The sequence below is a fragment of the Python bivittatus genome, unplaced genomic scaffold (assembly GCF_059951505.1).
Source record: "Python bivittatus isolate LINGU-HERP-01145 unplaced genomic scaffold, Pbiv_v1 ctg000740_np1212, whole genome shotgun sequence".
In the NCBI taxonomy this organism is placed as follows: Eukaryota; Metazoa; Chordata; class Lepidosauria; order Squamata; family Pythonidae; genus Python; species Python bivittatus.
Genome location: NW_028277106.1, coordinates 592,465 through 604,016, shown reverse-complemented (window position 1 = coordinate 604,016; position 11,552 = coordinate 592,465). Strand labels below are relative to the sequence as shown.

General features: G+C 55.1%; 1 protein-coding gene across 1 annotated transcript; it reads left to right on the top strand.

Annotated features, from left to right (window-relative positions):
• The first annotated feature begins 4,361 nt into the window (after positions 1-4,361).
• Positions 4,362-10,030, top strand: TEX261 (testis expressed 261). Its single transcript, XM_088128777.1, has 6 exons — positions 4,362-4,509; positions 5,728-5,807; positions 6,378-6,531; positions 7,751-7,818; positions 8,403-8,505; positions 8,925-10,030. The coding sequence occupies exons 1-6, from the start codon at positions 4,440-4,442 to the stop codon at positions 9,038-9,040; spliced, it is 591 nt and encodes a 196-aa protein (XP_087984903.1). The 5' UTR covers positions 4,362-4,439; the 3' UTR covers positions 9,041-10,030.
• The last annotated feature ends 1,522 nt before the right edge of the window (positions 10,031-11,552 follow it).

Here is an 11,552-nt window from a genome sequence, read left to right as displayed (position 1 = left end):
GAGGCAGCTTAGCCTGCAGCAGGAATGTGGAGGGGACAAGAAGCTCACAAGGGACCCTGCCTACTTTCTTGGGCCGTAAAGGGGACGGGGGAGAAAGTACTTTCAGACTTGCAAGATTGATGTCAGCCTTCCCAGGTAGATCAGACAGGAAACATGAACAGATGAGCTAATTCCACTTTATTGTAAGATAACGTTAACAGAACCTTGCAAGTCAGAAACGTCTGTGAGTAAGTTTGGGGTGGGCCCTCATCCCCCCCATCTGCATTGCCCGCCTTGGTAGCACCACCGTGTTCATAGGCTAGACCTGCCACAGGCTCACCCCATAACCAAGCGTCAGTTTTTAAATTGCCATGGGGTCTGGTGAGTTTGCTGCAAGAGTTCAAGCTGTCTCTAGGACGAGATGCACTGACGTTCTCCCACCCTGTGCCCATCCCCGGGGGGTCAGCCTTCTTCACTTCCATGCGCATTTTCTCCCCTGAAGCCGTGAGCTGATTCCGCTCGAGTTCTTCTTTCGGCAGATCGAGGAAGCTCCCGCGAGATCTGCCCAGGGACCTTGTCTGGAGTCAAGAAGAGGACGAGAGCAAGCCTGCAGATGGAAATGTGCTGTTTCCCTGGCCAAATTCACACCTGCCTTTGATTTCAGCCTCACTCCCCTCCCGATTGGCACGTGGGGGTGAACGGCCGCTGGGGAGCCCTGCCCTCCCTTCTCCTGCCCATCGGCAGCTCCAGGGAGCAGGCGCTCCTTCGCCTCCCGGGTGGGCTGAGCTTTTTCCGCAGTTCGGATTCCCGGCCAGCCCCTCATCCTTTGGGAAGAGGCCTCCGGGGGGCTCCCTAGCGATGGGGAAACGGAGGCCCTGCTCGAGCTGGGTCCCCCACACGCCGGCTGGTCTTTCGGGCCCAGCCCACCAGGGTTACTCGGCTGCCAGCCCTGTGGAAGAGACGGGAGGACGAGGTTGTGAGGGAAGCGAGACGCATGGGAGGCCAGAGATGCTGCTCTGCGCCTGGGGCCTCGTGTGAACCCAGCCATGCCGCTCGGTGACTCCGGGTTTCTGGTACCTCACGTCCGCTGCGGACCAATGGAAATCCCGAACTCTAACTGGGACACGTTTCTCAGGGAATGGCAGCTTTCTCGGGTGCCCTTTCCGGAGAATTGTGCACTGTCCCCGTGTCCCTGCCAGAAAATATCCCAGCTGCACAGCGGCCCCGGGGACAGCTTCTCTTTAAAAAGGAAGGCTTCCAGCCGGGCCCTTCCGTGCACCTTGAAAGCAAAATCTCCCTGGCACAAATCAGGGCCGTAGGTCAGCCTGGCTAAAATGCCGCACGCTGGCTGAGGGCAGAGAAAGGGCAGTGTGGGAGAAGATGTGCCGAAAAAGAGGGCGATTTGCCTCCTGTGCCAAAGGCAACCGCCAGGAACAACCATGGTGGCTGCTTGAATTCCCCAGGAGCACAAAAGCACTTTCCTTGCAGGCTCCCTGCACCTGGAGCTGTGCAAGAGGGCGCGGTGGGTGTGCCCTCGTTGCCCCCTCGACCCAGCCCTGAAGGTCAGGTCACCATCAGCGTGCGCGAAGATGGAGGCCGCTGGGTGCTCCTGAGCCGACGCTTGCAACGTGCCTCCTGGATGTGCTTTTGCTGCCCGGCTTCAGCTGGTTCTTCGGATGCCCCGGAGCGGCCCAAGAGGCCGGGACGCGGGGCCGCCTTGCCTCCACTGCTGCGCAGGCGCAAAGGAAACCAGGTTCAGCGCACGGTCAGTGAGCAGCAGCACCAGGCCAGCCTCCTGACTTGGCGTCAGTGCGAGAAGTGCCAGACTGCATTAGTGCAAGAGAGTGTCAGGGGGCCCGTGACATCTCTCGCTCGCGCTCTTCCCCACAAACAACCCCCCCCCTGGCTTTGGCTGCCACCTCCTTCCCCATCCTGCCTCTCGCCTCTGGGCTGCCCCGCAAAGGCGAAAGCCAAGGCGCACCTTTCCCGCGGCCCGAGGCCGTCAGCCCCTCCCAGGCGCTCAAGGTGCCGAACCGCCAGGCTGCCCCAGAGATGGGCCTCCTCCTCCGCCGGGAATCCTTTGCTGGCACGGGGGCAGCAGCGTTCTTCTAACTACAGGTTTGCCCGAAAGAAGCTAGGAGGGAGGCAGAGTTTCCTCTACCCACGTCAGCCCTTCAAGGTAGGCCAGGTCGAGAAAGAGAGCGCAAGGATTCTCGGAACGCTACTGTCTTGTAAAAGGGCGTAATAACTGAACCTCCACAGCCTGCTGAAGCTTCCCTCGGCCCCCTTTCTACCAAAGAGCCTCAGGGCAGAGTGACTGTGAGTTTCTTTCCACGCCTTCTCCTGCCCAGCGTGGATTTGCCTCTTGCTTTCCTTAATGGTCCCTGCACCCCTTCCCCAAGGTTATTCCCCTCCAGGCGCCCTTCACATCCCTCCCCTGATCCGAACCCTCCTTTACAAGATCCAGCAGCTCTCGCCTCCTTTGACGCAAGGGCTGATGAGCGCCTACGCATGGGGGGGGCACGGGGGTAACATGCCAGGGCTGAACCTCCCATGGTGGTTCTAGTCACACACACAACACCTCCCACCCCCCAGGCAGTTTCCTTGCCACTGAATCTGGATTTTCTCCCCGGATGGAGGCGACTCGGTGAGCCGATGGGAGGTCCCGTATCTGTCCCTGTTTCCCTCGTTTATGCCGTTGACGCACTTTTACAAGGTCTGAAGAGGGCTTTCTCCCCACCCCCCAAATCTGCTAAAACCCAACCGGCAGCTTCCCCTTCTGTTGCACCGAGCTCAGGAATTGCCTTCGGGGGTGCTCCCCATCTCCAGGGCAAGGAATTCTGCAGTGGGCTGACTGCTCTGCTCTACATGGGTTTCAAGATGGGAGGCCAGCAGGGCCCTCGGCGACGTTGGCAGAAGCAGCGGGGGGGGGGTGGCTAGTGCCCGGAGGAGGCCCAACTGCGAGAAGGAATGGGTAACCTTTGGTAGGAAGGGCATTCCCACCTGCGCCTTCTGCTCCCCGCTCAGCTGACCTGCATCACCGAGCAGAGCGACCCTGACGTCGCCAACAGTCTTACTGATGAAGGTCTTTACTTCCATGCGCTTCAAAGCCCTCCGCCTCCCTAAAATGACATGTCCCAGACCCCCCCCCTTCTCCAGTTCTACTTTCCTGAAGGGTGGCATCAGGTGGCCGGATAGGAACGTGATGGAAGCTCTGCCCAGCCTCTCAGGGGCGTTTCGATGGCGTTCAACTTGGCACCCTGACCAAGTCTGCAGAATTCACCCCAGGATCCTTGTCCTTGCTCTGGAGTTTAGCGGAGAAGCAGCCCCGAGAAATTTGTTCAACCAACAGTCAAAGGCATAATATAGGTGGCGGCTTAGTTGTGGGGTGAGCCTGGCCTCTTTGGAGGGTTGAACAGACCACAAGGAAGCCAGCCGTGCTGGGCACACTCTGTGAATGCTGCAACTGTCTGGCTCCGCGGAGGGCATCAAGCTGTGATTTGCTTAGCACCAAACCGATCTACGTGGTTGCAATGTGGCACGGCACGTAATCACCATCATTGTCGTTCTGCACTAGCTGATCAAATCACAGTGACGTGGGAAGCCCTAAGCCATTATCTACAAACTACAGTGGCTAGGTTCACCGTCAGGGTAAGGTCAGACCACAGAAATCACATTATGGTGTGATGTTATGGCGATGGAATAGCTGGATTAATCAACTGTTTCAGAAATGTCTTCTGTTATCTCGGTTCAGTAGATTATGGGTGCATCTTATCCAGTGTTTTCCAAACTTGGCAACTTTAAGATGTGTGGACTTCAACTCCCAGAATTCCCCAGCCAGCAAAGCATAAGTCCACACATCTTAAAGTTGCCAAGTTTGAAAAACACTGACCTAATCTGTCCAATAGCCAAAGCTCTCTAGGTGGATTGCAAATTCAACCAAAAACGTTAAAAGCAGAAATGCAATGAAATAATGCAGTGAAAGTGTTACACTGAATAGTATAAGCATGAGTTTTTCCCAAAGACTACTATGCCAGAGCTGAAATCCAATAGACTGATTGCAGGGTGGGCTAAAAGGCACAACTGAGTCCCGCGACTGAGATTCACAGCAAGTGATCATCCGCGCGCGCATCGAACTTCCCCGCTCAGACGCAGTGTACCTGCCCGCCTCCCCGCAGCCCCCGCCCCGCCCCACCCCGACCCCCTCACGCCCGTCCGAGCAGAGGGGCTGACCCGCGCTGCCCGCCCAGCGCCTCTTTCGCGCCTCCGACGGGCTTGCACGGGGCGCGCGACGCCGCCTCCGACCGCCAGGGGCCGCTGTGGCGTCCGCACGCTCGCCGCGCCCTCCTGCCGGCGCGCCTCGGTGGCGGTGGCGTCCCAACCGCTTCCGCCTGGCCCGGAAGTGCCGGGCGGAGCCATCGCTGCCGAGCCGCCGGTGAGGCGCAGCGGCGCGGACGACGATGTGGTTCATGTACGCGCTGAGCTGGCTCGCGCTCCTCATCCAGGCCGCCTTCGTCACCCTCGGCATCGGTGAGCCGCCCGACCGCCGGCGGAGGGCCGAGGCGTCGCCCGCAGCGCCGCTCCCTCGCGCAGGCCGCGGCCACGCTGGCCTCCCCCCGCGACCGCGGTGGTTCGGCCCGCCCGCTCCCACGCCAGCCGCCGTGGTATCGCCCCCTCCTGGACGGCCGCCGCGGGGGCACGGAGCCTCTGCGTCCAGGGGCAGTCTACCTCCGCCCTGCCGCCCCGGGCTGGCTCGCGGCGCTGAACGAACCCGGCCGGGCGGAGGGGCAGCGGAGGTGCCCGGCGGGGACGTGGGGGAGGCCGCGAGAGTCGGTCCTCCGCTGAGGCTGTGTCCTGGGCGCAGAAGACGAGCCCCTGCTGGGGCAACAACGGCAGACAGCCCGACCCACCTCGCAGGGTTGTTGTTGGGAAAAGTGGAGGCAGGAGAACTAGGCTTATATGATATGATATAAATGTGCATGTTATATATGTAATATTATGATTAGATTTTTATCCTGCCCTCCTCCTATCTGTCTATTTATCTTTATTTATTTATGTATATGTCATATATTTATTTATATGAGATGCCATACGCTAAATAAATAAATAAATAATGTCAGATTTGTCACCGGCCATCTCACTGCAGTGACAGATTTGAAATATAAATATATAAAAAGATAGATAGATAGATAGATAGATAGATAGATAGATAGATAGATAGATAGATAGATATCCTGCCTATACAGGTAGCCCCCAGTTTAAGAACGAGTTCTGTTCCAAGGTCTGTCCTTAAGTCGAATTTGTATGTAAGTCAGAACAGTATTACTGTATAACACTGTATAAGTAGTTTTGTGTAATGAACTTGAACCATTGTGTATTTAACTCGAATTTTGCTACAGTAGGCTCCGTTCTTAACTATGGATTGTCTGTAAACCGGGCGTTCTTAACCTGGGGACTCCCTGTATATATATCGAGGTGGGGAAAAAATCTAATAGTAATAATAGTTGCATGGTTAGTGTATCTGGGGGGAGTTCAGTCTTTTTCTCAGTTCGATCTTGCCTCCTTGTTCTTCTGCAGAGCCCTGCCAGAGGATGCTCTGCCTTTCTGCCCGGGGGAGAGGTGGGTGGGTGGGTGGGGGAACTGGAGCTCGGCCTCCCCCGAGGGTCAGCAGCTGCAGCTGACTGTGGCTGGGCGGTGTGGCGGACAGCCTAACGGTTGGGCATTTCTCCTCTTCCTCCCCCCCCCCAGCGGCTGGCTTGTACTACTTGGCGGAGCTGATAGAGGAGTACACGGTGGCCACGAGCCGGATCATCAAATACATGATCTGGGTAAGCCCTGGCCTTCCTTTTATTGGGGCCTTCTCCACGCTTCTCTGTGGTCTGGGGCCGGGAGCAGGGGCGGGGTGCCCGGAAAGCCTCTCTCAAGCTCAGCTGGGCTTCGTGACCCGGGAGAGCACCTGCTTCTTGGGTCTTCGAGCTGCCATCTCCATGGCCGTATCTCCCCTTTCCAGGGGAAAACTTCTGTAGACTTTGGTGAGATATCTAGGGCAGTGTTTCTCAACTTCAGCCACTTTAAGATGTGTGGTTTCAGCTCCCAGAATTCCCCAGCCAGCCATGCTGGCTGGGGAATTCTGGGAGCTGAAGTCCACACATCTTAAAGTGGCCAAGTTTGAAAAATAGTGATCTAGGGGAACGCTTGTCTCGTTCTTTTTGCTTTTCCTTTTAATACTGAGGAGGGAGTAGCTTCCCCTGCCTCTCACGTGGGCCTCTGACCGGGCAGAGGTGGCAGAAGAAGGCAGCAGGTGGTGGGCGAGGGAGTTGCTGACCCTCCCTTCCCCTGCCGTGTGGTCTGGGAACGGCTTTGACTCATCAAAGTGCCTCTCGCTTTCCCTCTCGTAGTTCTCCACGGCTGTGCTGGTTGGCTTGTATCTCTTTGAGCACTTCCCGGGCCTCGTGGTAGGCGTGGGCCTCTTTACCAACCTGGTGTACTTTGGATTACTGCAGACCTTCCCTTTCATCATGCTGACCTCTCCAAACTTCATCCTGTCCTGCGGTGAGTGCCTCGGCGTCTTCGTCTGTGGTGCTAAGGGGGGCAGCTGCACCTTTGCACCTTGCCAGCGTGTTGAGAGTCTCTGGTTGTGCCACTAGGTTTGCTGCTCTGCTGCCTGAGGACCCAGCTGCAGCGAAGCCCCTTGGTGCTTGCTCCCCACTCTGCCCCAGCCCCAGGAAACAGATCTCTGTTCTGCTGTTGTTCTGATGTAGGCTCTGTTGTTGTTTCCGATAACGAGAGAAGGTCACCTCTTGAGGACCAGATTAATTCTGCTGGAGACAGAAAGTCTTGACAGCTTGAGGGGAAGGGGGGGTCCCCCCGTGAGATGTGTAACTGCCCAGAGCTTTTGTGATGGCCCTGAAGGCTGGATGATGAGATCCAACAGCAATATAATCCTTCCTCTGTTTGGGGCGGGGAAATTCCCCCACATCCCCAGCTCTTGTTTCACCATCCAGATTCCCTGACTAATCAAGAGTGGTGGGCAGTGAGATTTCCCACTAATCTGAGGAAGGGCAAATGCTAAAATAGGTGAGCTAAGCCTGCCTGCTGCCCTGCAGCAGGGCAGTGGGGAAGAGAGCGAGATCCATTTCTCGAGGAAGGCTTCTTCCAAGTGGGACACTCGTTCTATACTGAGGGAGCACAAGTAGTCACTTCCATTCCCCCCCCCCCCGAAATTTAGACTGGTTGCGCCTTGGAGCAAGGACCCATAGTTCTGCAAACATCAGATTTACTGAAATAAGGACCCTGCCTCAGTGCTGTTACTTCTTTGCCTTGCTTTGTTTTTGCATCGCTTGACTGCTTCTCTCAGTCTTGCTTCAGAGACTTTGTAATGTTTACGGGGTTTGTCTGAGAGGCAGGGGTAACAGGGACGGCAGAGAAGGTGGGTATGACTGAGAGTGTATCATGCTGCAGGTAGTCAAATGTTCTGTTGCAATCAGGGCTAGGAACACACTTTCTTTTAAAGAGAGCAGAGATCCCTTGGAATCTAAAAATCAGGAGGAGTCTGGTAGCGCCTTTTCCGATGAACAAACTTTATTATAAGGCATACGCTTTTGTGAGCTGCAGAGCCCTCCTGAATTTTTGCTCTCGTAGGCCGCTGTCTCTGTGACACGGTTCTCTTCCTGCAGTGATTTGGAATCTAAGGGATGTCCCAGATTCCTTTGTGTGCTGACGGGAGCAGCTCAGAATTGTAAGCACTTGCTCTGTTTTTCCCCTTTGGCAGTGCTGGTTGTGCTGAATCACTATCTGGCATTCCAGTATTTTGCAGAAGAGTATTATCCCTTCTCAGAGGTAAGAGATGTCTCGGCTGGGGTAGGGAGAGGGAGGGTTACTGTAGACCACAAGAATTGCTCTTCTGAAGGTTGATCTCTGAGCCCCATTGCAAAGAGGCCCCTTGGAAGATCTGTGCTGTATTTTCTTCTGTACTTCAGAAAACCCCCTTTCCTGGGGCCTCAAGGGACAATGCTAATCTGAGCTGCTCAGATCCCTGGCCCGTGCCCAGAAGCCCCTGAGATCAGTAGCGGCTGATCTTTTCCCACCAATATAGGGGGACAGTTTAGTACAGGTCCAGCTGGGGAGGCAGGCTTAGGCGCGCATCTCAGATCCCATCTCCCCCACCCTTTGTTTGCCACACTAAGCGAAAGTGGGCCTGACTTCCTGTAACCAGGGGGCCCACAGAATGGAGTCACCCAAGCTGTCCTGACGTTTGTGGCTGTGGCAGAGGTGGTGGCTCATCGACGGGCTGAGGGGCTGGTCACAAAGGCCGTGGGCTTGGAGGTGGCTCTCTAGGATGGGGGCTGTGGTGGCTGGGATCGCTTGGGAAGGGGCTGGTTGTGGCTTGTCTGATGCTTTTTCTCCCTCCCCGCCCCCGCCAGGTTCTCGCCTATTTCACTTTCTGCCTCTGGCTCATCCCCTTTGCCTTCTTCGTTTCCTTGTCGGCTGGCGAAAACGTGCTGCCTTCCACGGTGCAGCCTGGAGGTCAGTTCTGTAGGCAGATCCCTTGTGCCAGGGAAGGCGTGGCGGCCCCACCCAGAATTCCCATCCAGCACAAATAGGCAGTCATTTTACTTATCCTCAGAGTTAATTGTGAGTCTCTCCAAAAGGGGAGGGGAGAGGAGGAGAGCAGCTATGGGCTGTGGCGGTTGGCATCAAGGGACTGTGGCTGTGCTTGGCATTTGGCTCTCTCTTGCCCTGCGGGTTTCCGTGTCTTCCGTGAGCTGCCCCTTGAGGAACCAGGCACTTGCCTTAGTAGGGCCCGTGGGGTGTGGGGGAGAAGCGTTTTCTTCACAGTGGGCAGAGCAAATGCTGGGGAAGGAGGGGTGGAAGGCGCTGTCCCCGGCACTATCTTGTTATGTCGGCGCTGGCTTTCATTTGTCTCTTTTGCAATGTCTCCTCAGACGACGTGGTATCCAACTATTTCACGAAAGGGAAGCGTGGGAAGCGTTCAGGCATCCTTCTCGTCTTCTCCTTCATCAAGGAAGCCATCTTGCCCAGCCGACAGAAGATGTACTGATCTCGCCCCCCCGCCCCTCCCCCCAGTTTGTCTTCTGGCCACACACAAACCCTCCTCCCAAAGAGGGTGACATTTCTGAGCCTCGGTGTTCCCCTCGCCCTTATGTCGATCTGTTTGGGATGAATAAACTGGGAAAGGTGCTGGCAGCCCCTGCCATGTGGGGAGCCGGCCCTTTAGATCCCTCTCCTTCCTTTAGGCGGTTTGCGAAGGGGAAGAGGCCAAGGCAGGAGGGCCCCCCCCCCACCCTCTGAACGGAGCCCGTGGTCTGTTAAGCCAGGTACTTCGTTCCTTCGCGGTAGGAAGGGTTGCAAGAGTTAACAAGCTGATCCACTGCCGGACTTCTTCCAGAGTTTCTCTTTAGAGGAATCTGTTGAGAGACAAGGGACAGCGTGGACTTGAGACAAGTCCGCGTTCCGTATTTGCCGAAATGACCCATGGTCTCTGGCCAGGAATTAAGAGTCTCTTCCCTCGTTTTGCTGGGAGTTTCCTCTTGAGGAGGCTGCAGAGACTTGGTAAACTTTTTTTTTAAAAAAAGGAAATCGGAAATGATTGTTCGCACAAATTTCCCAGGTCAGCATTTGGTGTACGTGAATGGAAACCTCTGTTTAGCGCAGAAGACTGCTGGCGTCTCCCTGTTCCAAAGACTTTAGTGACTTAAAGCTTGCCCACATTTAGCGAAAATCAAACTGGACAAATACCAGAAGATTGGGGAAAGAACAAATCGTTTGCAAAGAGTTGGCGAGATTGTGCCTGGAATGCAGGAAGCCTGTGTCGCTGCCACGGACACAGAACCCGGCTCTTCGGCTGGGCAGCCCTGCCTCTGCTCTGGAATTGCTGGAGCTGGTTGGCCAGCCGAGAGGACCGCAGAGGTTCCCGACTGTCGCCTTGCTCTTGCCTGAAGTTGATGGAAGTTGGGTTTCTCTTTCAGCACACAGCCTGTGTTCAATAAAGGCGTTCTATGATGCGTTTAACAACAGAACAAGCAAACGACTCTCTTCTCACCTCCCCTACTTTCTTTATGTGACTCATTTGCCACCTTTTTTTAACTGGATATGAATATTCAGGGTATACCTGCGCACACAGGGTGTACCTTTGGGGGTAAGCAGTGTTAAGCGCAGCAAGAAGGGAAGGGAGCGAAAGAAGTGAACAGCATTTCAGGCTGCGACCCCATTCACTGTCTCCTCTCTGCAAATTACCCACCGTGTGTCCTAACCTGCTTTTTGTTTCCTTTCTTTTTGAGGATCTTAATCAAAAGATCTCTTTCCAATTGCAACCTGCTTACTCTGCCTTCAGGCATTTGTTTTGCAATTCAGTCTTTGTTCTCTGTAGCAGTGTTTCCCAGCCTTGGCGACTTTAAGATGGGTGGACTTCAAGCTGGCTGGGGGATTCTGGGAGTTGAAGTCCACCCATCTTAAAGTCGCCAAGGCTGAGAAACACACTACTCTATAGGTCCAACCCTCCTCAACTTTCTGCTTTGTCCTGGGTCACTCCTGTTGTATTCAATCCACGTTCTCCTTGCTCCCGTTTCTTTTTGACCCTCTTTTCCTTTTTTGACCCACTTTCAACGCACGCTTCCTCCAGGCTGCTTACAGACAGAAAAATGCTTGTAAAAATGTAAGAGTTAACACGTAAAAAGATCAGAGGTGTCTTCCTGAAGCCCTGGGGTTGGGTTATGCCCATTTTTGCCTGTCTCACTCGACTGTTTAATTGCGTTCCCCGTCTTAGGGGTGACAAACAGGCACGAAGAATAGGCTGGTCGGCCGGCCATTGGGTTGTTGGATCTGGCCTGAAAACGCAGCTCCTAGATTGGCAAAATAGCTTTCTGATCTAGTGCCAAGTGCTGTGAGGTGGGCATTCTGATGATCAGGAGGTAGAGAGAGTTGGGGTTTTGGGGGGGGAACGGTTGGCCTGGGTTTTAAAATTGGAGCATCAGCTTCGAGAGCCCCCTCTTGTTTCTTACCTTGATTCTCTTCCATGGCATCTAGTGTAATTGGGTATATTCATAAATAGCAGGAGGACTTCCTGGAGGGCACAGTTGCCAAGTAGGTCCTACTTGCCCCTCCCTCCCCACTGGCACCCTACTGATTTATTTTGAAAGCCTGTATTGGTTCTTGCTGGGAGGCAACTGGGAACATCTGTGTCCCCAGATGTGCAATGTCACTAGGTGGGGCTGGCTTTTCTAGGCCAGGCGTTCACTTAGGTGCAAGAGGAGGTAATGGGCGGGCAGCTGTGGCTCGCATTCTTCCTCCAGTAAAGGAGACCTGAGCTGTTTGTAAATAGACTGGAGGGCTTTGCACAGCGTAACTGCTTACAACGTGGCTCCCTCACTCAGTCACCTCATGCCAGCCATCCCTCACTGGCATGCCCGCGGCTCCTTCTACTCCAGCAGTTGCCCGAAGACGGCAGCTTGGACCAAGCGAGCTGGCAGTTCTGACTCTTGTGTGCCCCAGGCTGCTCGCTGCCTCTTCCCTCCCATCAGCCCTTCGCTTGGTGCTGCTGTTTGCGGATTTCC

Coding starts and splice junctions, on each gene's coding strand:
- TEX261 (XM_088128777.1), top strand. CDS start 4,440: ATGTGGTTCATGTACGCGCTGAGCTGGCTCGCGCTCCTCATCCAGGCC. Junction 5,808..6,377: donor TCATCAAATACATGATCTGG/GTAAGCCCTGGC, acceptor TCCCTCTCGTAG/TTCTCCACGGCTGTGCTGGT. Junction 6,532..7,750: donor AAACTTCATCCTGTCCTGCG/GTGAGTGCCTCG, acceptor CCCCTTTGGCAG/TGCTGGTTGTGCTGAATCAC.